This window comes from Microcebus murinus, chromosome 16, assembly GCF_040939455.1.
Source record: "Microcebus murinus isolate Inina chromosome 16, M.murinus_Inina_mat1.0, whole genome shotgun sequence".
Classification (NCBI taxonomy): Eukaryota; Metazoa; Chordata; class Mammalia; order Primates; family Cheirogaleidae; genus Microcebus; species Microcebus murinus.
Window position 1 is genome coordinate 69,251,574 of NC_134119.1, and position 27,499 is coordinate 69,279,072.

The 27,499-nt window shown below is 49.2% G+C and overlaps 2 protein-coding genes across 3 annotated transcripts; both read right to left on the reverse strand.

The window, feature by feature from the left end:
* Positions 1 to 370: 370 nt before the first annotated feature.
* Positions 371 to 14,336, reverse strand: LOC105865555 (kallikrein-13). Of its 2 annotated transcripts, none has more exons than XM_075993389.1 (6): positions 14,048 to 14,336; positions 10,175 to 10,258; positions 5,167 to 5,356; positions 4,688 to 4,956; positions 3,431 to 3,567; positions 371 to 1,736 (listed from the first exon to the last, which is right to left on the reverse strand). In XM_075993389.1, the coding sequence occupies exons 1-6, from the start codon at positions 14,163 to 14,165 to the stop codon at positions 1,548 to 1,550; spliced, it is 987 nt and encodes a 328-aa protein (XP_075849504.1). In that variant the 5' UTR covers positions 14,166 to 14,336; the 3' UTR covers positions 371 to 1,547. The 2 variants fall into 2 exon arrangements, with proteins under 2 accessions (XP_075849504.1, XP_012609655.1); XM_012754201.3 differs by lacking the exon at positions 14,048 to 14,336 and adding an exon at positions 10,800 to 10,985.
* Positions 14,337 to 22,505: 8,169 nt separating this feature from the next.
* KLK14 (kallikrein related peptidase 14) lies at positions 22,506 to 26,956 on the reverse strand. The gene is made up of 5 exons (XM_020283450.2): positions 26,917 to 26,956; positions 25,942 to 26,113; positions 24,110 to 24,363; positions 23,288 to 23,424; positions 22,506 to 22,670 (listed from the first exon to the last, which is right to left on the reverse strand). Exons 1-5 carry the CDS (start codon positions 26,954 to 26,956, stop codon positions 22,506 to 22,508), a joined length of 768 nt encoding a protein of 255 aa, XP_020139039.1.
* Between the last annotated feature and the right edge of the window lie 543 nt (positions 26,957 to 27,499).

Genomic DNA, 27,499 nt, shown 5'->3' on the forward strand with positions numbered 1-27,499 from the left:
CTCCCCCAACTCAGCAGCCAGAATGATGAGCTGAGCGGACCTCCCATGTGATGCCGCCCCCATTCAACACTCCCACCACGCAGGAAGGAAGACCGACCTCCTTACCACAGGCTAGGAAGATTCTGTATATTTGGTTCCAGCTAAATTCCACACCCCCTCCCCAACCCAACATTCCCTCCTTCCTCCCTGCTTCATTTTCCCCCAGGGCTTACATCACCACCCACAACCTAATTCTTCATTCATCTTCTTTTTATATAGTGTTTCTCTGAAAAGAATGTACGCTCTACGAGGACAGAAACTTTTGTCACTTTAATTCACTGCTTCTCTCCTGTGTCTTCAACAGTGCCTGGCTCACAATAGGTACCCATATGTGTTCAATAAATAGACAAAATTGTATTTACCAACACCCAGGCACGCGAGTTCTTGCACATGATCAGCACCGAATCAATGTCTGCCAAGGAAAATAAGGAAGTACAGCACTTGTTTTGGACACTCTGCAGATTTAAGGGGTTGTTATCAACATCGTAAGGTAATATTTTATAGGGAACCATGCAAATAATACCAGTGGTCAATGCTTGACGTTTATCCTTGCAATGATGCTGTGAGGGAAAAGTACAAGCCCATTTTACAGATGAGAAAGCACAGAAGCTGTGAGGTTTATGACTTGTCCACAGCAAGGACTTGCATAAAAGCAGTGGACTGAGGACTTAATCACTACATTTTGGGGTCGCGGACAAAGATGTAACAGCATGGGACATTGAATAAGGATGCTCGTGAGGGGTGGGTATTTGGCGGACGATACGGTTCAGGGATGGAGGCCCTTTGGGATGTTGAACCCCGTAACTCTAGGCTAGAGTGTCATCGGTCATTAGTTAGGATGGGGATTCAGAGAGAGGGGTGTTGGCAGAGGCCAGGCGTTCCAGATTGTGAGATGTATGTTGGATCAGAACATCCGGGACACTCAGAACAGCGTGGGAATGAACCAGTCTGAAGACCCAAGGTCAGCTGTGATGAATCACTCAGAGGTGCACAGAATGTCGTAGGGGCAGAAGATTGTGGGGACAAGAGAATATTTTCAGGATGAAATATCATGGGAGTCTTGAGCCTTCTTGTAAAACACAGAAGGGTGTAGACTACTACCCGTTGGGAGGGTTACAAGATGTCAAGGATGGTCTGTTGACAGGACACATAATATTGTTGAGATGGGCAGATGAAGGCATTGAAGAATGCTGCCACAGACAGAACGCTCCGGTGGTGATCTGGGTTTACAGTAGTCGTGCCGATACACTTGGGAGAACCGGGATGTCGTCTGGATTGGGACATTCAGGTTGCCAGGATGTTTCAGGTATACAACGTCTGGGAGACCACAAGGCGGGCAGTGCCTGAATGCTTCTGAAACGTGGAATGCCAGCTGGGATTGAGCATTTTTGAGAATGCAGATCACTGCTCAAACAGAACACTTTGGGAGGAAGGGGCAGAGAAGGGCTGAGCAAACAAGGTGAGGAGGTCATGGGGAGAGGAAGGAAGCAGGTAAATTAACACAGGTTTTATTGTGGGCCCTTTGTCCATTTGTGCTCTGGGGTGTTGTGTTTTCGGATTGTTTCTCGGATCCACAAAACGTATTTTGAGACTCGGGTGTAGACGCCAGGCCGATTGGGCTGTCCACATGGGAAGTCTCCCCAGGAGATGATGCCGTGGAGTGTCCCATTACAGACCAGGGGGCCCCCGGAGTCGCCCTGAGTGGGGAGAAAGAGAAGGTGGGGTCTTTGCTAGGGCTAAACAAGGGCAGAGGCAGGAAGATGTGGGAGAGAATGAAAGACGGAGAGACACAAAGACAGACTGAGAGACGGAGTCAGACATGCGCAGAGCAACAGAGACAGCGAGAAACAGAGATGAAAAGACAGACACAGAGGGACAGAGAGCAAGAGGTGAGGAAAGAGGGACAGAAAGACGGGGATGGACAGCCAGAGAGACAGAGAGAGAGACAGAGAGAGAGAGAGAGAAGTGTCTCTGTTTTTCTCTGCTCCTCAGTCTCATTAAAGTGGTGACGGCTCACCTCATACGCCCATTCTTGGTTCCCTGGCACTGAATGCCACCTCACACTCCCTGTCGTCCACCAGCTGACCCTGCTTCTGCTTTTTTATTTTTTTGAGACAGAGTCTCACTCTCTTACCCAGGCTAGAGTGCCGTGGCATCAGCCTAGCTCACAGCAACCTCAGACTCCTGGGCTCAAGCGATCCTTCTGCCTCAGCCTCCCGAGTAGCTGGGACTACAGGCATGTGCCACCATGCCCGGCTAATTTTTTCTTTATATTTTTAGTTGTCTGGCTAATTTCTTTCTATTTTTAGTAGAGATAGGGTCTGGCTCTTGCTCAGGCTGGTTTTGAACTCCTGACCTTGAGCGATCTGCCCGCCTCGGCCTCCCAGAATGCTAGGCTCACAGGCGTGAGCCACTGCGCCTGGCCCCTGCTTCTGCTTTAAGGCTCCTTTGCGCCTCTTACTATTGCATTAACCCATCCGAATCCAGGGAGGGTGTGCAATACGCATGCATTTCCGATTCTCCCTCTGGGCCCTAGGCAGACATTACTGAGCTATTAAGACACATATCATTAAAGTATCATAGCATCACACTCTTTCTCACTGAACCAATACTCAATCCCTGAACCTTCTCTATAGCCATAGGTTGGCTTTTGCTCATATAATATCCATTTCCCCTTGTTTTGGTAACGGCCTCCTTATTTTTCCATTTGGGGAACGGCCCTGCCCTACTCGATCCATGCAGTCTGTCCCCGCCCCTCCCCCGCTCCCACAGTTAGCCACGTGACTCTGCGTGGTCCATCAGAGGCTTCCACGGCTCCAGCCAGAGCAATGGCTCAGGACACGCGACTGATGTCAGCACAGTGAGAATCGCACTCAAGACATGTGTGTGAACTTATGAAAAAGAGATGTTCTCTCTTTCCAGTAGCGTTGCTTAGAAGGTAGGATGCAAGCCCAAAGCTGCTGGGGCCATCTTGCCACGGGAAGAGCCTAACTGAGAATGAAGCCAAAACGGAAGAAAGAAGAATACTCCAAACATATCACTTGCACACACCTGGATCCACCTGTGCCTAACGTCAGACACCCCTAAATTGTCAGTTACAAAAGCCGGGTACTTTTTTGGCTCAGGCCAGTATGACTCGGTTTCTGCCACTTGAAACTAAAGGAATCTCCACCGTTATGCATCTCAACGGAGGGCTCTGGACTCTTAGTCAAAGCTGGGGCTTAACATGAGTTCTGTCTGCCGCCCCTGGGTCCTTTTGGACCTTCTGTGCAGATGACCTTCCGCCTTGGTTCCCACAGGCTGGAAGCAAATCCTGTCCCCTAATACCTGTCCCCACCTCCATGTGGGCTTCCCATCCCGCCATGGCAACCCACCCACCTCTTGGCCTCACCTCACAAGAGTCCTTGCCGCCCTCTTTTGTGCCAGCACACAGCATGTTGGGCGTGATCTTCCCCGGGTAGACTTGGCGACACTCCCCGTCTGAGCGGAGCTCGATGTTGGCACACTGTAGGGTTTTGGGGTAACTCACTGCGGAGGAAAGAGAGAAGGTCTAAGCACATCTGACCTAGGTCTAAAGTTGGATGGCAGGGTTGGTAGAAAGTAGAGATGGGAAGGGAAAGATGAGGGGGAAGGATGGGCACGTATCTGCGGAGAGTGATGGAGGAGACAGAGACATGGAGAGACGTGGGGTGGGGGGAGGCCGGGGAGGGATGGGCGGGAACCGGGAGGCTGATGGGGAGAGAGGTGGAGCCAGTGGTGGGGACAGAAGACTGGAGAGGAACAGGAAGGCAGAGATGGAGAACTGGAGATGGGAGAAGCAGGAGGAGTGATGGGAAGAGGTGTGGGAGAGCTGGACAGAGTGGCGGGCAGAGAGATGGGCCTGTGGGGAGAAAGACAGGGACACGAGACGGGGAGAGGGTGCAGGGCTGCTAAGGACATGCAAGGGGCCCTTGGTGGCATGTATATACACCAACTTTACATTCACATGTATGTATCTTATATGTAAAGGATATATTTATTTATATTTCATCACATTTAACAAATAATATTAACAAGCACCAATTGCTAGATTATTAAAAATATTAATAAAACATACTTATTAACATAGTAAATGTATCTTATAAATTATAATATATAGAAATTATATACTTATTTATATATTATAAATGATAAAATGCATTTATATCATATAATATATAAAAATGTATATTTATAAAATACATTTATAATATAATTTATGTATTATATAATATTTATAATATACACATTATAGATACATTATATCTAAAATATATATTTGTCTATTTTATAATTTATAAAATACATTTATTCAATTTATATAATATAATTAATATATAAAATAGATAAATTATATTACTCTAGAATGTCTAATGTATATTATATCATATAATATCTAATATATGGTATATGTTAGATAACATATTCTATACAATATATTAAGTATAATGTATATTTTCTATATTTATGTAAATATAGAAAAATATATACAGCATATATATAACTTTACATACATTTATATTATTAATATTGTAGAGAGAGGAATCTTCCTCCAACTCTCCCTCCCATCTCTGCCTCAGTTTCCCCAGCCACTCCTGTGGGACCTCAGGCTGCCTGTGTGAGTACTTACCCTGGGGGCTGGTGGTGGTGCCCCAGCCAGACACCCGACAGCAGGTGCCCGGGGGTAGGCAGTCATGGTGGGAAAGAGGCAGGACGCGGACGTGGCCCGTGGGCTGGACTGGGGACTCCAGCTCCAGAAGCATGATGTCGTGGTCATGGTTCAGGTGGGTGGAGCTGATCTGGTATTCAGGGTGGGGGATGGAGCGGACCACCTCCCTCACCTGCTCGCCAGCCTCCACACGGCCCAGGGCATGCTTGCCCAGGTAAACTTTGTACCCACTGTGGGTGCAGGAAGGGAGTGGTTAGGGGAGAGGATGAGCCCATCTCCATCTGCAATGCCAGCCCCAGCCTCTTCCCCTCCTTCCTCATCTCCAAACACATCCCCTCCCCCATCCTCAACTCCAGTCCCATCCTGAAATCCAACTCCAGCCCACCAGCCACCCCAGTCCCATTCTCCTCCCTACTCCAGGCCCCCTGGCCTCCACGTACTCCTTCAGACAGTGCGCTGCAGTGAGGACCCACTTGGGGTGGACCAGGACCCCCCCGCAGAGTAGCCGCCCTCGCACTAGTAGGGCTGCCTGCCAGGGCTGAGAGTGGGGGAGGCAGGTGTAGCCGCCTGGGAGAAACCCGCTGGTCCCGTTGGTGCCGTTGAGGATCTTGGGATACTCCTGGGAGATGCCTGGTGACGAAGAGAAACTGTTAGAGAATTGGGGTCGAGGGTGAGGAGGAGCCCTGGAGTTGTGATCCCGGGGCTTGAGGGAAGGGTCAGGATCTTGCTCTGGGTGACCAGGAATTGACGATTCATTTCTTAACCTCTGGCACTTGCCATTCTCTATTAAGTAGAGATGAGTCAGGGCAAAGAGGTGACATTTTCCACAAAAGTGCCAAACCCTCCACTGGGGGTTAAGAGAAGAATTCATAGAATGAGAATGCTTCTGATAAGTAAGTGGAAGTCTGACTTTCTCTTCACCTGCATTTTCTCTATCATTCCACCACAGAGATGGATTTCAAGAAGTGGAAGTGAGACTGACTTATATATCCATCACCTAGGCAGTACCCATCCCTCCCTCCCTCCACCTCTCTGTCCCTCCCTCCATCCACTCATCCATTCATTCCTCCATCCATCCATCCTTCCATCCATCCATCCACTCATCCATCCATGCATCCAATGATTCATATGGGTGGATGGATCTACCTACCCATGTAGCCACTCATCCATCCATCCTTCCCCCATCCACTCATCCATCTATCCCTCCCTCTCTCCTTCCATCCATCCTCCATCCATTCATCCATTCCTCCCTCCCTCCTTCCACCTACTCATCCACCCATCTCCTCATCCTTCCATCCATTCATCCATTCCTCCCTCCCTCCTTCCACCTACTCATCCATCCATCTCTCCATCCTTCCATCCATCCACTCATCCCTCCATCCATTGATCCATCCACTCATTCATGGATCCATCCTCCATCCATCCATCCATCCTTTCAACACATATTTACTTTCAACACATATTTACTTTCAACACATATTAAATGCCACCCATAGGCTAACCACTCCCAAATTCACATTTCTAGCCCTGAGCTCTTTCTTTAAGCTCAAAACTCAAACATTGTCAACCTGAATGTCTTACAGGTATCTTACACTTTGATTTTGCTAAACCAAAACTGTTCTATCTGGTCTTCCCCACCTCAGTGCTCAGCCTCAAACCTAGGAGTCATTTTTGCTTTCCCTCTTTCCTTCAAACACTCACAATGAACATGTCCTGCTCGTTTTATCTCCTGAATATCCAGTTCTCTCCAGTTTCTCCACCACTATCTAGGCTCAAGTCCCAGCTTGTGTAGCCTGAATGACAACAACAGCACCCCAAATCCTGCTGATTTCAGATCCCTTCAATCCAGTTTTTGCAAAGCAGCCTGAGGACTCTTTGAACAAAGAAAGTCAGAACATGTCATTCTGAGTCTTGACTTCCTTTAAAATAAAGTCTCCAAACTTTTCCAAGGTTTGCAGGACTCTGCACCATCTGGCCCTAGCCAGCCTCTTTGACCCCATCCTCTGCCTCTCTCCTCTTGCCTCACTCTAGTCAAGCCTCATAAACCTGTTCTTCAAATACACCAGACATTTTGTACTTGCTGTTTTTTTCTCTTTGGACAATTCTTCCTCCAGACCTATGCTGTTCAATATGGTAGCTACTAGCTACATGTGGCTATTAAAATGAAACAAAAGTAAATTAAAAGGCCGGGTACGGTGGCTCACGCCTGTAATCCTAGTATTCTGGGAGGCAGAGGCGGGAGAATCACTCAAGGTCAGGAGTTTGAAACCAGCCTGAGCAAGAGTGAGACCCCATCTCTACTAAAAAATAGAAAGAAATTAGCTGGCCAACTAAAACTATATAGAAAAAATTGGCCGGGCATGGTGGTGCATGCCTGTAGTCCCAGGTACTCGGGAGGCTGAGGCAGGAGGATCGCTGGAGCCCAGGAGTTTGAGGTTGCTGTGAGCCAGGCTGATGCCACGGCACTCTAGCCCAGGCAACAGAGTGAGACTCTGTCTCAAAAAAAAAAAAAGTAAATTAAAAATTCGATTCACACCAGCCACATTTTAAATGCTCAACAGCCTCAAGTGGACAGTGTCTACTATATTGGACAGTGCAGGCACAGGACATTTTATATAAATATATGGAATATGCTGTGGGAGGGCTCTGAGAATCTATAGGTTACATGTCTGGGTCCTTCTTGATTCTGAGAGTTCCAATGTCTCCTCTTCAGAGAGGGCTTCCCTGGCCACCTGGTTTAATGTTGCCCTTCCTGGCCCCCAGTCATTCCCTGTTACATTTCTCCAATTGACTGTCATCAGAACAATGGTCACTGTTGATTTCTCTTCATAATTTGTTTACATTTACTTATTCATTTTCACCTCCCACCTTGACCGCAAGCTCCATGACAACAGGCACCTCCACTGCTTTGCTCAGGGCTGCATTCCTGGGACCTCTCACAATGCCTGGCACGCCACGGGTGCCCAGGAAACGAATGCTGTGTATGCCGGGCACTGTGTCTGTCATTGGAGGCACAGCATGGGGACAGGCAGAGGGAATCAGCAGTGGGACAGAGAGAATCCAGTCCTGAACGTGCCACTTTCTGACTATTCAATCTCATACAAGTCACCAGCCTCAGTTTCCCCAGCAGTCAAGTAGCAAAAGTAATAGTTCATCTCTCATCGGGCCTTTGTACAGTTCAATAAGATCCTGCATTTCAAACATGCAGCACAGCAGGTGACACAAAAAAGGCTCAGTAAGTGGGGACAGTTATTATTAATTATTAGCTACAGCAGGAGGTCCCTTCTCTTCCTTGCCAGCTTCCCCGACTACACGGCCAGCAGTGGGACTAGCCCAGTGGTTCTCAGGTAGGGGCACGAGTCCTCGGTGGGCACAGGACCATTTTAGGTGGCGGAGAGATGAGGTCTAAGTAACGCTAAGTCGCACACTCTGACGTTGAGTCAGCATGCAGCCCTCTTTTAATCCCAACTTTGTTGAGGATAAAGTGTCATCATGGTGCTAATATGAGTTTGACATCACTCTAATCCTCACTGAGCTCACTTTTTTTTTTTCTTTGAGACAGAGTCTCACTCTGTTGCCTGGACTAGAGTGCCGTGGCATCAGCCTAGCTCACAGCAACCTCAAACTCCTGGGCTCAAGCGATCCTCCTGCCTCAGCCTCCAGAGTAGCTGGGACTATAGACTTGTGCCACCACGCCCAGCTAATTTTTTCCTATTTTTTGATAGAGACAATGTCTCACTCTTGCTCAGGCTGGCCTCGAATGTCTGAGCTCAAACGATCCCCCCACCCTGGCCTCCCGGAGTGCTAGGATTACAGGCCTGAGCCACCACGCCCCGGCCTGAGCTCACGTTTTAAAACCAGGAGGAAACAGAAACCTCAGCAGGCAACCTAAAATTGACTGAGTTGAACCATCAGCAACAGCTGTTTTGGGGAAGTCAAAAACTGGCAACTTTGGGTGGTCCAACCCAATGAACATATTGTTCTGTTTTCATTGTGCAGAACTTATTTCTTACCTTACCTTTAAATTATGGCGAAGGATGTTTTTTTCTATTCAGGATAGTGACACTTTACTTTTGAACGTGCCTTAGTTTCAGTAAAAGAAAAAAAAATGGTCTGACTTTAAGAAGAACATTAGGTTAAAAATTATGAAAATGGTTTGCAGAGCCTCAAGCCCAGGATATGGTGCACAGGGGTCAACCTGCATTACGGTCCTGACTCAGGCACTGCCGGTGTCTTTGGGGCAGAACCTTTCTTTCTCCAAGTCTGGGGTTTTTCAGTTGTGAAACTGGAATAATTACAGTGCACCTACCTCAGCAAGCTGTTGAGAACTGCACAAGACTTAGCATGTGGAGCTCCTAGCCTAGGGTGTGGCACCCAGAAGAGGCACGAGTCCAGGGAGTGTCACCAAAGAAGAGGAGCCACCCCATCTTCAGGCCAAGGATGGTGCCAGGTGCCAGGTGCCCTTGGACCCCTCCTCCTTCAGGGCTGGCTCAAGAGTCAAGTTCATTACACCTCTAGGCTCCTGGCTTGACTCCTTGAAGACTTCACCTCACGTCATTCAAAGTAATTAATTATTAACTAATTATTTGGGTAATTGTTTGAATAACATCTGCGTGAGTCCCCGCTAGACTCAGTGCTGAGAGCAGGGACTGTGTCTCTGTTTGTACAGCAGCCAGCACACTGCCTGGTGATCAATGGCTGTTTGTTGAATGAATGAATGCATGAATGAATGATGCATGAATGAGGTTTCCAGAGAACCTGACTGCAAAGGCAGAAAAAAGGGGGCCTAAATGTGGGGAGAGGGCTCTTTGGGGACCAACTTTGGGTGAAGTCACATAAGTTTGGGAGTACCCCAAGAATTAAAGGAAGAACAAATTAGAAGGTTCTGGAAAGGGCTAAGAATGAAGAGAAAATACTGTTGATAAAGTAGTAAAGACTAACTTTCAAGTCCCTTTTATCTGCCACCCTTGGCATGTATTACCTTGTTTTAATATTCACAAGGACCCTCTGTGGTAAGTACTTACATCATAACGTTTTACAGACGAAAACAACTTAGGCACAAAGAAGCTAAGCTACTTGCTCAAAGTGGCAGCGTCAGGATGTGAACCCCAGTCCTTCCGACTCCCGTGCTGGGGGGGCGGGGGAGGGGCCCAGGAGGCCTTGCACGTGGGAGGGGCTGCTGCAGGGGTAGTTTAGGAGCTGAGGGGTGGGCGCCGCAGAGCTGGGACGCCCCAGGGAGGGGTCGGGGTCAGAGGGCGAAGGAACTGGGGTCAGTGGGCCGACCTCGGCCCGGAAACCAGGTCACGCAGGGACAAGCAGGAAGCGCTGCGGGCCGGCCCCGCGTGGGCGGGGGGCGGAGCTCGAGGCTCCCACGCCCCCTCCCCCCGGCTGACCCCTCCCACCATTGTCCCGCGTGGCCGCCGCGCCTCCACCCCCGCGCATTCTTACCTCCTGACAGCGCCACGGTCAGGGAGGCGATCGCTGCGGCCAGGGGCCACATGGCTCCGGGATGGCGGGGCAGGGCGGCGGGGCCTGAGGAGAAGTTGGAGGGGTGTCGAGGCACGGCCCGGAACCGCGTGTCTGGGATCTCTCCTCCCCTGCGCTTTCCAGTCCGTGACCTCCCCTCCCCTCGTGCGCGCAGAGAGCCCCGACCTGGAATCTGCGCCCCTCTCCATCCGCGGCGGGGGTCCAGGAGCAAGGTGGGAGGGGCAGGTGCACCCCCTGGGGCTCCGGCTGGCAGCCCCTCTCCCCAGGCGGCTCCTCCCTGCGTCCCGCGAGCTGGCGGTCAGTGCACTCCCTCGCTCCTCTCCTCCGGAGCCCGCCCGCTCCCCGAGCCCATGTTCCCCCTCTTGCGTCTGCTCCGACGCTCGGTGTCAACCTGCTTTTCGTACGTTTTTTGCACGCTTCATCTCTCTGCATCTCTGCAGGTTTCTCTCTCCATCTAAGCCCCTAGCTTCCCTCTCCATCGCCCTGACTTAGCTGTCCTCCTCCCTCTCCCCGCTGGCCCTCCCCTCCCCTGAACGCTGCACCCCCACCCTCGTCCCGAATTACCACCCCCCCAGGCGGACCCTACCTGAGTGAGGGGCCCGCTTGTGGAGCTTCAGCCGCCAGCTGCTTAGAACTTCAGCCCCGACCCATGGCTTTTAACCCCTGAACTCCCTCCCCCAGCTCACTCAGCATTTCCTTGTCGCTGGCCTCCCCCTCTCCACCCCCAATGGCTCAGCAGGCTGTCGCCTGGCACCCCCCAGCCTGGGCTTGGCACTCTGCTTGGGGCGGGGCGTCCAGGACTTGCTGGGACCCAGATCTGGCCCCGCCCAAGCCAGTTGAACCCACTGTGAACTTTGAGGCGACAGGACCCAGGAGGGGAAGGGGGAAACTCATTTCCTTCCCGGCCTCTCCCCGGAAGCCCCCATGCTCAGCCCTAACTTCAACCCATTTTCCATCCTATTTTCTAACCTCCCCTCCAAGCCCATGTACGCTGTTAAGATGCAGCCAGCTCCTAGATGCCTGTGTCCAACCCCAGTCCCACCTCCGTACTGTGCCCTTGCTTGACTGCACCCTCTTAGCCTGTCCTCAAGCCCAGTCCCATCTCCAGCCTTATCCCAAGCTTATCTCTCAGCAGCAAACCCAGCTCGTCTGGGTTCCAATTCCCAGCCTCATCTTCAGCCCCTTTTCCTTTGGAAGACACAGGGATACTCAAATTTCTTCCATTGTCCTTCTTCCCCCCCACCCCAACCATCAGGCACAAGAAGGGAATTATCCGCTGGGTGGATGGAAAATCAACTGCCCTTGGATTTGGGTGGGGGCAGAGCTTAAGCCGGGGAAAGCAATATTTAGGACAAATGGCCTTTTAGGAGCGTGGCCAGATGGGGTGAGGGAGTCCATGGAGACATCACGCAGGTCAACAGGGAAAAGCAGGGGACCCGGATGGGGGGTGGGAGGAGAGGAAGGAGGAAGGGGTGGTGTTTTGGGAATGAGTGGGTGTCTCCAGGAACTATGACTGGGTGGGGCCCTGAGTTAATCCCGGGGGTGGAGGGGGCAGGATTAGGGATTAAGAAGGATAGAGGTGGAGTCAGAATTTGGAAGAAAGCCAGGGATGGGGACCAGATAAAGTTTGGAAAGAGCGAGAGAGTGGTGGTGTGCCAGTGAGGATAACAAGTAGGGATGAATGGGGTGAGGGCTCCCATCAAAACTGGTGTGGTCCAAACTAGGGGAGTTGAGGTTTGGATGTAGGGATCAAATCTAGTGTTAAAAGATAACTTTTTAAAAATGGTCTAACCGTGACTCTCTGACCTATACTAAATGAACGTATGTCAAAGATTTTATTTTGACTCATTAATAAATGACAGGGCCAGTAAGATGTTATGAAGAACCATGCTCTATAGACAATAAGGAATGCCGAGATGAATTTACAAATAGATGCAAAACTGGCCTTTCCACATTGGGGGGAGGAAGGAAATCAATTGCACTTCCACCCGGTAAAATGTATTTGCACAAAATTTATTTGCATATGGACAAAAATTATAATATTTGCATTGCTCTCAGCTATTTACATGTTACAGAGTTGTAAAGTAGCTCAAATGCCACAAAAGATGCGGAGACCCCCTAAAATCAGATACCCCATCTAACCTTCCATTGAGGACACCTGTTGGGTCCATTTCAAGGTCTTTCACTATTATGGGTTAATATGGGAATTGAGTAAAGTTTGTGGTCAGGTCTAGGATGGGTCTGATGACAGCATTAGGAATGCAATGCATTTGCGGAGGAGAATGGAAATTGGATGAGGATGGGTATAGGGTTGGAGGGGGTGGTTGAGTTGGTTTGGAGGATAGGGTTGGGTTGTAGATGGGAGGGATCTGGGGATAAGGTGGTGCGCAGGGTCCTGTTGGGTTGGGGCTGGAGATGGATGAGATTGAGGTTTTGGATGGGGAAGTGTTGCGCTATGGTTGAGTTGGGGCTGTGGGTTGGCATTGGTGGTGAGGACTAGATGTGAGTTTGGGTGTCTGTGCTGAGGTAGGCTTTGCTGAGGGTGGGCTGGCTCAGGGCTGTGAGCTCCTCTCAAGTTGAAAGCAAGGCTACGGCCCTTCTCCACCCTAAACTTCCCCCGTCTCACAAGGCAGAGCCTGAGTTGACCCTTTCTGAGAGGAGTTGGGTTCAGGTGACATGGCTGGAGGGAGGATGCCAGGTTAAGTGAGGTTACTGGGTTGTGTGGGAAGTCAGGGTACCTGTGCCCTCTTGTGGCCTGGGTCTGTGCTTCCAGAGAAGTCTTTCTCACTTGGGAAGGGCTGCAGCCTGGAGTAGGGGTGGCTGGCTTTGGCATTTGCTGAGGGGTGAGTGCCAGGTCAACGCTGATATTAGGGGTTGTGATTGGCTGGGACTTGGATTTGCTGACTCTGGTTGCAATGAGGTCATGGACCCACAGAGGACTGGGTGCCTTCCACCTCCTCACTTAATTAACAAGGCAACAAGGAACCCATGACTTAAAGTCACACACAGTGGGCTACTGAAAGTCACCCACAAACTGGACCAAATCCAAGTGCACTCACTCACAGATCAAGATCTTTCTCCCCAGAGAGAGCCCTGCTGGAGCAATAAAAAGAAAGGACTGGAAAAAGAGACAGTGTTCCTAGTGGATCAGATTTCAGACTCACTCTGGAGCTGAACTGCCTGTGTTCAGGTGATGTGGTCGCTCTGTGCCTCAGTGTCCCCATTTGTAAAATGGCACGATCAATACGCCCTACCTTATAGAGAAAGGTTAAATGAATTAATATTTGAAGGTGCTTAGAAGAGAGTCTGGCACAGACCAAGGGCACAAATATTCTTGTTAAATAAGTAAAGCTGGGGATGGAGGCAGGTTGAGGTTCCTGGAATCCCCACCCTAGCTTGGCTTCAAAATGGGATTCTTTGTCAAGCAGGAACTAGAAGTTCTGGTTGGAATTGCTATAGCTAGGATGAGAAAGTAGGCCCCACACCCAGGCCCGGGGGAGAGGCCCCGATGCAAACATGAAGGGAGGGGGACACAGAGAAAGACACAAAGAGCTAAATATACAGAGACAGAAAGACAGGGTGGGTGGGAGAGGACAGAGGAAATGCAAAGAGACAGAGGCACAAAGGTGCAGAGATAGACAGAGACGTCCGTCCAGGGAGAAACAGACGTTCGGAGAGAAAGATGCAAAAGGAGTCGAGAGACGTGGATTCTTCTTTAGAGCTGGACCCGCGTCATTCAGGATGTTGGCTTCAGGGATCACCCGTCCCTTGCAGCGACAATCTTTTTCACCCATCAGAACAGCAAAAATTAGCGAGGTCAGTCTTGCCACCTACCTGTGTGCCCACATCCTCTGCCTCCTCTCCCGTTTCTATAGGTGGACAGCCTGCACCTGCAGCTGGGACAGACCCTCCACTCTGCTGCTGTCCCGGCCCCCCGCCTCCTCGAGGACATTGCTCCAGACAGCGGCTCTCAGCTGTCTCGCCTGCAACGTCCATTTTTTTCCTTCCTCAATGAGCAGTCCCATTTACATACAAACATGCTACAGTTTGTCCCCTCTTTCATTAAAAAGCAAACAGACATATCTTCGCTCTACACTCACGTTCTCCTTCAGCTCCTGGCCCATTTTCTGCTCCTGGTGACTTCAACCCTTCCCTAAGAAGTTGGCTTTGCTCACTGCCTGCAATCCCCTCCTCCCGTCCTCCCTCACGCCTGGCTTTCTGTCCGCCTGTTCCACCAGCCATACCCCTGGGAAGGGCGCCGGTGACCTCCATGCTGTGGAGTCCAAGGGCCAGCTCTTCAGGGTTCATCTTACTTGAGTCGCCAGCAGCACTTAACAAGCGGGTCACTCCCTGTTCCTTCAAGCAGTTTCTGTCCTCAGCGTCTGGGGCACTGTGCTCTCCTGGTTTTCCTAAGGTACCGGCTGAGCCTCATCCGTGTCTAGCGCTGGTTCCTCCTCATCTCCCCAATCTCTACATGGTGGCACACCTGAGGGTTCAGTCCCTGGCCCTCTTCTCTCTTCTGTCTACACTCACTCCCTCGGTGACCTAATCTGGTCTCGTGGCTTTAAATACCGTCTACGGGCTGACGACTCCCAGATTTATGTCTCTAGCCAGACCTTGCTCTTGAACTCTCCACTTAACATCCATCTGCCTACTCAACATTTCCACGTTCAAAGCCAAGCTCCTGTTCTCCACCCTCTCACGTTCCCAACTCGCTCCTCTTGTGGTCTTGGTTTTCTTGGTAGATGGTCACGTAAGGCTGGTGGCGGGCCCCCCTTCCCCTCCCTAGATCAAAAAGAAAAGGCTCAAGAGACCAGACCCGCCAAGGACAAACTACCAGACCCTGCTGAGGAAAACCACACCCAGATGTCCACCCGGATAAGAACGTTTCAGCTCCTGGATTCCGCAAATGCCGCCAGCCCCTCCTATTTCTCAATGAACACCAAAGGTCGCTCCAGTTCTTCCCGCCAAAAGTCCCTAGCCAAGCCCAAAGGGCTTATCCCCTTCAAACGGAGGCGACTTCTAGGCCCCCCTTCTCTTGGGGCCCCAGAACCTCGTCCAGGAGCACTAAATAAAGCCACGTTGTTTGGCCCCACTCTTTCTCTCTGTCTGTCTTTTCTTTTTGCTGCGGAAAAACCTTACAGGCCATGCTATCCTTCTCATTACTCGGCCAAAACCATAGTCTCGCCCTTGAATTCCTTTTCCCACACCACACATCCATTTTTTTTTTTTTTAACCAAACCCTATCAGTGTCAGTCCTACCTTCAAAATAGATCCAGAATCTGACCATTCCTCACCATCTTCCATCCTTGCCACCCTGGTCCCATGCGGCCACCACTGTCTCTCACCTGGATTATGGTAAGTTTCCTATCTGGTCTCTTTGCTACTGCCCCTGTCTTCTTATACTCTATTCTCAACGCAGCAACCAGAGTGACCTTTTTAAAATGTAAGTCAGAGCAGGTCACTCCTCTTCTCACAAACCTTGCAGTGGCCCCCACCCCCCTCAGGGTGGGAGTGGTATTTCCTTATGGTGGCACACAAGGCTGGGGACCGACTGGCCCCCAGTACCGCTTTGATGTCATCATCTACCCTCTCCCCTTCTCTCGCCTCTCTCATGCCAGGCCTGCTCCCGTCTCAGGGCTTTTGTACCTGGAACCTCTTACCTCAGATGTCTGCATGGTTCCCTCCATTTCTGTCATCCTGTCCATGAAGACTTTGTTAACCACTATAGTAAGGGGTCCCCAAGACAGATTCAGCGATTCACTAGACGGACTCAGGGCCCAGAAAAGCCGTCATGCTCCTAGTTTTGGTTTATTGTAGTGAAAGGATACAGATTAAAATCTGCAAGGGAAAAGATGTACAGGGCGCAGTCCAGGAGAGACCAGGCACAAGAGTCAACTTGTCCTCTGCCAGTGAAGTCTTAGGGACAGTGCTTAATTTTCCCAGCAGCAATGTGTGACAACACACATGGAGTATTGCCAACCAGGGAAACTTGCCTGAGCCTTGGTGTCAAGGGTTCTTATTGAGGGTTGGTCACAGAGACAGACTGCCCACCTGTGTGGCTGCCCTGGTCTCCAGATCCTCCATGGGTCAAACTGACTGATGCCACGTGTCCGTAGGTGCACACTGCAAGTCACATTGTTAGCGTAGATTATCCGCCGTGGCTCAAAGCCCCCAGGTAGACAAAGACACCGTTATCAGGCAGATGTTCTCAGGGCTTAGAAGGTATCTATGAGAAGCCAGGCAGAGGCCAAACCTTTCTTTCTAATGTTTAGGCTAACCCAGGCCTGCTGGGTTGTACGAGCACTCAATGTAGAATTGCACCTCTCCTCTGACATCCCCTATCCTCTTACTCTGATTTATTTATTTTTTCTTTTTGGCATTTATTCCCATCTGTTCCACTCACGCATTTGTTTCTTATCTGCCTTGTCTCTAGAATGTGAGCTCCCGGAGGGCAGGGATGTTTAACCGTTTTGTTACTTGAACAACATCTGGTGCACAGTAGGATTGAATGAATATTTGCTGGATAAATGAATGAACTACAGGCATTAAATATTTGCTAAATGAATGAATGAACTGCAGGCATTATTGAGGGGATAGAGAGAGAGAGAGAGACATTGTTATCTTTTCTTTTCTAGACAAAAACCTGCCAATATTTGGTGAAATTTATTAAGAGTAGGTCTTTTGGTTCAGTGGTCCCACTCCTGTGTGACTAGTCCACAGTAATCTTCTATAGGTACACAGAGGCATATTAAAAAATAGTCATTGCACTGTGGCTTGGGTAGTGAGGGGAACCTGGATGTCCATCACTGGGAGACTGAGTCATTAAACATGGTGGATATATACTGTGGAGTGGTGCTTCTCAAATCTTAATGTGCATTGAGTTCACTGGGGTTCTTGTTATAATGAAGATTCTGATTCAGTTGATCTGGAGTGAGGTCCAAGATTCTGCACTTCTAATAAGCTCCAAGTGACTCTGATGCTATTGTTCCCTGGACCACAGGGAAAGCAAGGGTGAAGACTAGAGAGTGATGCTGTCCAGTAGGACTTTCAGTGATGATGGAAATGTTTTGTGTCTTCACTGTCCAATATAGAAACTACCAGCCACATATGGTTTTTGAGCACCTGAAATGTTGTGAGGATGACTGAGGAGTGGGATTTAAAGTTTATCTAATTTTAGTTAATTTTAACCAAAAATTAAGTAACCACATGTGGCTAATGGTTGCCATATTGGATAGCACATGTCTAGAAGACTCTGGGGCAGTTAGAAGCAGCAAATTAGATAGCAAACAGTGAGGCAGATAAACTGTTAAAAGATCATCCAGGAAAATCAGACCACCTGTTTAATACTACAACTTAACTCCTCACATATATTTGCCTTCCTTCATGCCCCATTTCATTAAATAGAAAATGCTGTTGATCATATTTGCGCCATTGTTGTTTTGTAGATCACTTAGAAAGAAAAAGAAGATGCCAATTAAATTATGAAATTATGCTAAGACATGATGCTCAGTTGTGAGATGTTTCCCAATTTCAGAGATGTTAAAAAATATGAAAAGAATGTATGTTTCTGAATTAATAAAATATGGTGCTCAACCACCACAGCTGGGATTTGAGCTGGAAATATGATTTAAAGTAATCTTTAATCTAAACTACTTTTACTTAGCTTTACAGAAAGATGCAGGATGAGGATTAGAGCATGGGCTATATCACCTCACTGGGGGTCCAAAGCTACCCAAATACATGTTTCTTTTGTCTCCTTTCACCCATAGGGCTTGCATGGCTGCCATATATGAGAGCCACAATGTGTGTTTATCACCTTGACATAGAAGGTGCAGTCTTCACAAACTCAGATGAGGGCACTATAAGGAAAGAAAATTACAGGCCAATGTCTCTGATGAACATAGATACAAAAATCCTCAACAAAATTCTAGCAAATTGAATTCAACAGCATATAAAAAGGATCATGCACCATGATCAAGTGGAATTTATCCCTGGGATGCAAGAATTTTTCAACATATACAAATCAATAAATGTGATATACTATATTAACAGAATAAAGGATGAAAATCATACGATCATTTCAATAGATGCAAAAAATAAAACATTCTTTCATGACAAAGACTGTCAACAAATTAGGTATAGAAGAAATGTACCTCAACATAATAAGGCTGTATATGACAAGTTCACAGCTAATATCATACCCAAAGGTGAAAAGTTGAAAACTTGTCCTCTAAGCTCAAGAACAAGACAAGGATGCCCATTCTTGCCACTTCTATTTAATAGTAATGAAAGTCCTTGCCATAGCAATTAGGCAGGAAAAAGAAATAAAAGAAATTCAAATCAGAAAAGGCAAAATAAAATTATCTCTGCAGATGTTATGATCTTATATGTAGAGAACCCTAAAACTCCAGAGAACCCAAAAATCTCCTAGAACTAATAAGACAATTCAGTGAAGTTGTGGGATATAAAATCAACATACAAAAAAATCAGTTGTATTTCTACACATTAGCAATTATCAACCATAAAAAAATGAAGAAAACAATTTCATTTACAATAGCATGAAAAAATAAGATACTTAGGAATAAATTTAACCAAGAAGGTAAAAAGATCTGTGCACTGAAAATGAAAACACTGATGAAATAAATGGAAGGCAACATACATAAGTGGAAAGGTATAGCATGTTCATGAGATGGAAGAATTAATATTGTCAAAATTTCCATAATAACCAAAGCAATCTAAAGATTTAATGGAATCCATATCAAAGTTCCGATGGCATTTTTCACAGAAATAGAAAAAAATAATTCAAAGATCCACATGGAACCACAAAAGACCTTGAATAGTCAAAGTAATCTTGAGCAAGAACAAAGCTGGAAGCATCACACTGTGTGATTTCAAAACACACTACAAACTTGTAGTAATCAAAACAATATGGTATTGGCACAAAAACAGACATGTAAACCAATGGAACAGAATAGAGAGCCCAGAGATAAATCCACATATTTACAGTCAACTGATCTTCAACAAGAGCCAAGAACACACAATAGGAAAAATATGGTTTCTGTAACAAGTGCTGTTGGAAAAAGCGAATACTCACATGGGGAATAATGAAACTGGACCCCTGTCTCACACCATATACAAAAACAAACTCAAAATAGATTAAAGACTTTAAACATAAGAACTGAAACTGTAAAACTGCTAGAAGAAGAGACAGAGAAAAACTTCTTGACATTGGTCTGGGCAATGATTTTTTGGATATGATCCCAAAAGTACAGGCAATAAAAGTAAAAATAGACAAATGGAATTATATCAAACTAAAAATCTTCTGTGCAGTAAAGGAAACAATTGACAGAGTGAGAAGACAACCTGAAGAATGGGAGAAAATATTTGCAAACGATATATCTGATAAGAGGTTAATATCCAAAATATATGAGTAATGAAAACAACTCAATAGCAAGGGAAAAAAAAAACCCAATTAAAAAATTGGCAAAGAACCTGAATAGACATTTCTCAAAAGGACACATACAATGACCAACAAGTATATTTGAAAAGGTGCTCTGTATCAGTAATCATCAGGGAAATGCAAATGAAAACCACAATGAGATATCACCTCACACCTGTTAGGATGAACAGTATCAAAAAGACAAGAGATAACAAATGTTGGCAAGGATGTAAAGAAAAGGGAATCTTTGTTCTCTGTTGGTGGGGCATAATTGGTACAGCCATTATGGAAAACAGTATGGAGGCTTCTCAAAGAACTAAAAACAGAACTACCATATAATCTAGCAATCCCATTTCTAGGTGTGTCTCCAAAGGAAATGAAATCGATATCTTTAAGAGGTATCTGCACTCCCATGTTCATTGCAGCATTATGCACAACAGTCAAGCTATGGGAATAACCTAAGTGTCTGCTGAGGATGATTGGATAAAGGAAATGTAATATGTATGTATGATGGAATATTATTTAGCCACATAAAAGAAGAAAATCTTGTTATTTGCAACAACATGGGTGGACCTGGAGGATGTAATGTTAAGTGAAGTAAGTCAGACACAGAGAGATAAATACTGCATGCTTTCACTTACATGTGGCATCTAAAAAAAGTCCAACTCTTAGAAGCAGAGAGTAGAATGGTGGTTGCCAAGGCCTGAAGGGTGGTGTCAAGGGAGAAAAAAAAGGCGCAGCTTCCATTTCTCAGCAATCTTTTGTGCTGCTGTAGTCATGCAGGTTCTAGACCTGCCACCTAAGAGCTCCCCAATACTGTGCTGTCCCCCACAGAACATGTGGCCAGCACAACATTCTACCTTATCTGTACGCTTTAGTATCCAAGAACAGAACTTCCAAGAAGACAGACGCTAAGATCATTAGTTCATTCTCAGGCAGACCTGTTCAGGGATGCTCTGGTAAAGGTTTAACAATGGCTCCCTCGGGGTGGGGGGGGCAAAAAAAGTTCTTATCTGTCCTGTTTGCCGATGTCTGTGGTGTAAATACTCCCACTTTGGCTGATGTCAACCTACAAATGTGATGTCACAGGACAGAGTTGGGAAGAGACGTGCAGAAGCTCTGCTTTACAGACGTAATGCAACAGACATGGATAACCCCAAAGCACAGGGATTAGTTAAAATAATCAGGAATGGATGAGTTTTTGAGTATTTATTGCCTTTATTCTTTAAATAAATTATTCAATTGTAAGTTTATGTAATTTAATATCTAATAATGGCTTCATTTGGCAGCTGGCTCTCAAAATTCCTGAGAACTTGCCAGTAGACTCTTGTGAGCGTGTATGAGCTGGCTCTGGCACACACCGGGCCTGCCGCCCAGCCCAAGTTCATGGGCCTCTTTACTCATAGGGACTCTGCTTTGGTTTTAAATCGCATTTATTGTTTCTTGTCTGTCGTCTCCTGCTGGAATATAAGCTCTGCGAGGGTAGGGATTCCAACTGGCTTGCTCACAGCTCTTCCTCCAGCAGCTAGAACAATGCTTGGTGCATAGTAGGTCCCGGATAAGTAAACCAATGCCTGGTTCGTAGTAGGTGTGCGATAAATAGTGTTTGAAGAGTGAAGGTAAGAGAGAGAATGAGATTCCTAACACAAGGATTTCATGTAAATTAGAAAAAGACGATGACGATGTTGGCAATGCCCTGTTTTCTAAGGATGCAGGGTGTTCCAGGCAATTTGTGTAGGGGAGGGAGGGTAAGGGAGGCAGGGATGGAGGGTGGAAGTAAATAAATAAAATGAGAGAGGGGCTTTGCCTGGACTTGAACCCTCAAGAGTGTGATCAACTCAACTCTCCTCACCTGAGATCTGATTAGGAAAAAGAGAACCCCTCTATTGGCATAGAATTTTCCAGAAGCAAGGCAGCTCCTTGTCCCTGACGGTAGCAGCTCCAGAGAGGGGGCTGGGAGAGGGGTTGCCCTGCGCAAGGGCACACTGCAGGGCTGGGGCGCTTCCTTCTGGACTCCAGATACAGCTGGGGACAGGGGCAGACTCCCAAGGAGCAACACAAACGAGACAGCCACTTGTTGGAACATGGCTCCTGGCTGGGCACGATGGGGCCACTGCGTACATGTTTCCTTTTAAAAAATTTGTATACATTTATGGGGTACAAAGTGTAATTTTGTTACATGCATAGATTGCATAGTGGTGAAGTCAGAGCTTTTAGGGTATCCATCCCCCCAATGATGTCCGTCGTATCCATTAAGTAATCTCTCATCATCCACCCCTCTTCACCGCCTCACCCTTCTGAGTGTCCTTGCCCATCCATCACTCCACACTCCGCAGCCGTGTGGACACATTGTTTAGCTCCCACCTATAAGTGACAGCCAGCAGTATCTGTGTCTGGGCTGTTTCACATATGATGGGCTCCCGCTCCATCCACGTTGCTTCGAAAGACATGATTTCATCCTTTCTTGTGGCTGACTAGCATTCCATTGTGCATACAGACCACATTTTCTTTAATCTAATCACAAATGCATTAAATGAATGGATGAATAAAATTTGGGATTATTCAGTTTTTATTGTTATTATTTATTTGGTTTTTAGAGACACCATGAGTTTAAAAAATTGCCTTCTTTGGAATATAACAGAGCTTCAGAGTGTCTGTGCTCCTGGCTTCTGTCCTAAGGGGGTCTTGAGTAATGGTGGTGATGCTGTGTGGGGACATGGCTGGGGAGAAAGACCTGAAGCCACTGCTCTGGGAACGGGGAGGCCAGAGCCAGGAGTGAGGACCAGGGTGCTGGGGGACAGAGCTTCAGGGTCCTGCATGGGGAGGTCAGCGGGGACAGCTGACACGCAGTCATGGGGACCGCCATCTGCCCTCCATCGTTTCCTGGATCCAGTTTTGGTACTTGCACAGGTTGGTGTAGACGCCGGGGTAGCCAGGCAGGGCACAGCGCTCCATTCCCCAGGATACCAGGCCCTGAAGCTGTCCTCGGCACACCAGGGGTCCCCCAGAGTCACCCTGAGGGGGAGGGACAGAGATAGAGACACTGATGGACAGATGGCCAGAGCCAGGGACACGGAGAACCCAAGAGGCACAGGAGGGCAGGGGGACAGGCTGAGGCAGTGTCTTGCCCCAGCTCTGAGACCTCAGCCCTCTGGTAGGGGACACTTCTCTCCCTCTTCCCTGGGTCCTGTCTCTGCCTCTGTCCCTGCCTCTGCCCCTTGGTTTCACTGGGCCCTTCTCTGTCTTAGCTCTATTTCTGGAAAACCGTGTGTATTCCTTTTCTATCTCCCTCTCTTGGGGGTGGATTAAGGTTTCTCAAGCCCCAGCACAGTTCCCCACATGTGCAGACACTGCGCCACGCTCTTTCCAAGGACCGTCTCATCCAACTGCACCAACCACCCTGAGAGGAGTTATCCCCATTTGACAGATGAGGAAAGTGAGGCGTAAAGGCGTTAAGTCCATCACCCAAGAAGAAGAAGGCTAGGAAGCAGGACAGCCCGACTATCAAAACCTCTCTCAGTCCCTGGGGTTCCCCTCTCTTCTCACCACCTCTGCTGACTTTCATGCTCCTGAGATCCTTTGGTACCCAAATCCTAACCCCGAACCACATCCAGCTCCCACCTGGGCCTTACCTGACAAGAGTCCTTCCCGCCCTGGGGGACCCCCGCACAGACCATGCCAGCAGTGATGGCTCCAGGGTAGGCCTGCTGGCATGTCTGGTTCTGGAAGACGTTGATGTTCACACATTGCAGAGAGTTGGGGTACCTGGCTGGGGAGGCACTGAGGGGTTACAACTGGGGTCTGCCCTCCCATGAAACCCAGGGTCCAGGCCCCCAGCCCCTCCTTCCTCAGACCCAGGGGTCCCATCCCCAGCCCCTCCTCCCTCAGACCCAGGGGTCCATGTCCCCAGCCCCTTCCTCCCTCAGACCCAGGGGTCCAGCCCCAGCCCCTCCTCCCTCTGACCCAGGGGTCCAGCCCCAGCCCCTCCTCCCTCAGACCCAGGGGTCCATGTCCCCAGCCCCTCCTCCCTCAGACCCAGGGGTCCATGTCCCTCAGCCCCTCCTCCCTCAGACCCAGGGGTCCAGCCCTAGCCCTTCCTCCCTCAGACCCAGGGGTCCAGCCCCAGCCCCTCCTCCCTCAGACCCAGGGGTCCATGTCCCCAGCCCTTCCTCCCTCAGACCCAGGGGTCCATGTCCCCAGCCCCTCCTCCCTCAAACCCAGGGGTCCATGTCCCCAGCCCCTTCCTCCCTCAGACCCAGGGGTCCAGCCCCAGCCCCTCCTCCCTCAGACCCAGGGGTCCAGCCCCAGCCCCTCCTCCCTCAGACCCAGGGGTCCATGTCCCCAGCCCTTCCTCCCTCAGACCCAGGGGTCCCATCCCCAACCCCCCTCCCTGAGCTCCAGGGTCCAGGGTCCAGGCCCCCAGCACCTCCTTTCCAGGATGCAGGCACCCTCACCGATGGGACTGGATGTGGTCCCCCAGCCTGACACAAGGCAGGGCGTCCCAGGGCTGGCACAGGACTGGGCGACGGGGATGGTTTTCACTGCCCTTCCCAGCCGGGCAGGCCGCTCCAGCCTCAGCAGCATCAGGTCGTTGTTATGGGCCCGGGGATTGTAGCTGGGGTGTGCCACCTGGCGAGTCACGCGGAGCACCTGCTGGGTGGCCTCCCACCTCCTCAGGTTGTGCTTGCCCAGGGCTACCCGGAGGATCCTGGCCACGACCCCCAAGAGGAGAACTGCTCATGGTCTGTCCAGGAGACGCCTCCCCACCCTCAGCCCTGTGCCCTTTCCTAGTGACGAGTTCTCCTCCCCTGCGTCTAACCTGCTTCCCTCCAGCTGCAGGCTGAGCATGTCTTGGCCTCCTGTGCCTTTCCTGCACAGCCCCTCTCGCCCCAGCCCCACCTTCCTCCCTTTCCTCTCCTGGGCTGTGTTCCAGCTCCTGGTGGGTATGAAGTGATGGGCAGGGCTCAGTTCCAGGATCTGCACCGGGTTCTATGCTTTGGGTTCTAAGCGGGACTCTGGATTATGGTTCCAGGCTCTAAATCAGCATGGATGTAATGGCGTAGGTTCCATTCCATTGCTAGCTGGGCTCTGAGTTCTAGACATTTTAATCTCTTGACTGTAGGCTAGGGTCAGGATTCTAGATCAAGTCTGGACATGACATAGTTTCTAGATTCTAGTGTGAGCTTTTTGTTTTAGGTTTTGAGGCTCTATTTTGAACAAGGAACTACAACCTGAGCTATGGATTCTGGACACTTCTATGAGTGCCACATTCTAGCTTATGTTCTGGGTTCTTTATTAAGCTCTGGTTTACGAACTGGTTTTTAGACGATGGTTGGAGCTCTGTGCTCCAAGTAGGGTCAGGGTTCTAAAAACTGGTCTGAGCTCTTGATTCTAGGCCAGGCTCTGTTTCAGACTGAATTGCAGGGCATAGTCTGGACTCTTCACTCTAGACTCTGGTTTGAGGCCTTGACCTCAGGTTGGACTCTGGGTTCTGGATGGTGCTCTAGTTTACAACCTAGATCCAAGATTCTATAGGCTGGTTTGCATTCTGGGCTTTAGGTTCTAGATGCTGGGCTGAGCTGTGGTCTCTAGGATCTAGATTAAACTTGAGTTCATGGCGTTAGATTTGGCTTGAAGGTATTGTGTGAGCTTTGACTTCTTGGCTGGAATTCATGTCTAAAATTTAGAAAGGGCTCTGGATTTTATATATGACTTTAAATTATGATCTACAATTCTGAGATTTAAACTCTGGGTTGAGGTCTGGGTTCTAGGCTACTCAAAGAGTAGCTATAGACTAGACTCTGAATAAACTTTGATTTGAAATGGACTCCAGGTTCTGTTTCTATTCTTACAGCTGTATGTTCCACTTGTAAGTGGGGTTCTGGATATATGGCTACACTGCAGGTTCTGAACTGGGTTTGGGGTGCTAGATAGCATTCTGAGTTTGGGAATGTAGACTGTGCCCTGAGTCAATCATCAATCTGGAATGGGCTAATCTTGGGCTCCATGAAAAGCTTGACCTCTGGATGGGTCTTGTGGTTACGTGTTAAGTTCTTAGCTGGCCAATGGGTTCTAAGCTGCTGATGTGACTTCAGAATCTAAACTGAGTTCAATATTTATGGGTAGATTCCACATCCTGAGCTGTGTCTAGGCTCTTCTCTAGACCCCAAACCAGGATCCAGCTATGACACTGGGTTCCACACGGAGCTCCAGGTCCTCAGCTGAGCTCTGGGGCTCTAGACTCTGGAACTCACTTAGCGCAAGAATAGGGGTGGGGGTCACTCACGGGCGGGCACAGTGGGCAGCGGTGATGACCCACTGGTCTGAAAGCAGGGCTCCTCCACAGAGGAAGCGACGCCCGGCGCCTGCCAGCAGGGCCACCTGCCATGGCTGTGAGTTCTGGATGCACGTATAACCGCCAATTATCTTGTTGTCATCTTCTTGGCTCTGTGTCATGCCTAGGAGTAGATGGGGTGGGGTGGGGTGGGGAAAGCACAGGAGGAAATGCTCTCCACCCTCCAACTGTCCAGAACTGACAAATCACCTTCCTTTTGGTCTAACCCCCAAACTACCCATTGCTGCCTGCCCTGCCCAGTGTGAGGTATGTCCAACATTGCTCCCGTTATTGCCCCAACACAATCAGGGAGTTCTCTGACGACCCCCAAGCCACCTCCACAGTATCTACTGTTTTGTCCCATGGCCACCTCATGTGGCGCCTTGTAGGCCTTGCCTACAACCCTCGACTCCCACATGTCCTCCGTTAGTCCTTCCCCAACACAGCCAAGGAGCTCCCTGTCTCTTCCCCAACCTCCCCACCCAGTGAGACCCCCCAGGATCCACCATCTCACCCTCACTCTCTCCGTCCACCACACCAACCTGCCATGGTACCCACCTTGGTCATCCTCCGCCTTCCCTCAGACAAGCCATCTTCCCTGTATTGTTTCCCCCCGAGCACAGTCAAGGAGGGTCCTGTGGCCCTTCTGCTCATGTGACCCACTCAGGACCCAATAGTTCTCCACAATCCCTTCCTCATTTCTCCCCACCTCCTATAACTGCCTCTCTCCCCAGCCCCACAGTTTCCTAGTGAATCCACAACTCAGAACTCAAGCCTCCAGCGTGCTCCTCGGCCACGACCCCCAAACTATTCCCTGCTCTTTCTCACCAGGCCACCCATGAGCATCCTGCATCCCCAAGACCCTTCCCCATCTCTCTGCCAAGTCTCCAGGGGACCCCCTTGCCTCAGACTCCACTGTTCTCTTACCTATGGCCAAGACTTGCAGTGCTGTCAGCAGGAGGAACATCCTGGGGGGCTGGTTCTGGCAAGGGCAAAGAGTACGGGAGAGAGAAGGAACCTGTGAGAGACCCAGGGGCTGGGAGGCAGAGACAACGGGAGCCACTCACACAGAGACCAAGACCCTCAGAGACATGGAGACAGGAAAGGGAGGTAGAGGCCAGAGAGCAAGAGAGTGGGACCTGGGGGCTCCTCAGATGGCAGCAGGGAGGATGCTGAGCAGGGCGCAGATCTGTCCTTGATGTCTTGGCGTGTGAAGGAAGTAGGGGTGGTGTCTCTCTTCTCAGTCATGCTGGCAAAGCCTTTTATCCCTGGTCTAGGCAGCTGGCCCTGCCCCCCACCGCCCTGCTCCTGATATATATTTTTTTTATTGCCTAGTTCCCATTCCAGGACTCCCTCCCCTCTCTGGCCAGAGAAGCAGCCACAATTGTTAATGAAAACCTGCCTGGTGAAGATGTTATAATCTGGAAGGAATCCAGGGAGGGGGACCTCAGGGCAGGGTGGGCAGGGGAGGGTTCCCAGGCGGTGGTGGTGGATTGAGAAAATTGGGGGG

Bases quoted from the DNA above. Each gene is read 5' to 3' on its own strand.
- LOC105865555 (XM_075993389.1), bottom strand. From the start codon at position 14,165: ATGTCCTCGAGGAGGCGGGGGGCCGGGACAGCAGCAGAGTGGAGGGTC. The intron at 10,259-14,047 runs GTAGGTGGCAAG...ACTTCTCCTCAG, and splicing joins CAGAGGATGTGGGCACACAG to GCCCCGCCGCCCTGCCCCGC. The intron at 3,568-4,687 runs GTAAGTACTCAC...TTTCCTCCGCAG, and splicing joins CACCACCACCAGCCCCCAGG to TGAGTTACCCCAAAACCCTA.
- KLK14 (XM_020283450.2), bottom strand. From the start codon at position 26,956: ATGTTCCTCCTGCTGACAGCACTGCAAGTCTTGGCCATAG. The intron at 26,114-26,916 runs GTAAGAGAACAG...ATCTACTCCTAG, and splicing joins ACTGCAAGTCTTGGCCATAG to GCATGACACAGAGCCAAGAA. The intron at 23,425-24,109 runs GTGAGGGTGCCT...GTGCCTCCCCAG, and splicing joins GACCACATCCAGTCCCATCG to CCAGGTACCCCAACTCTCTG.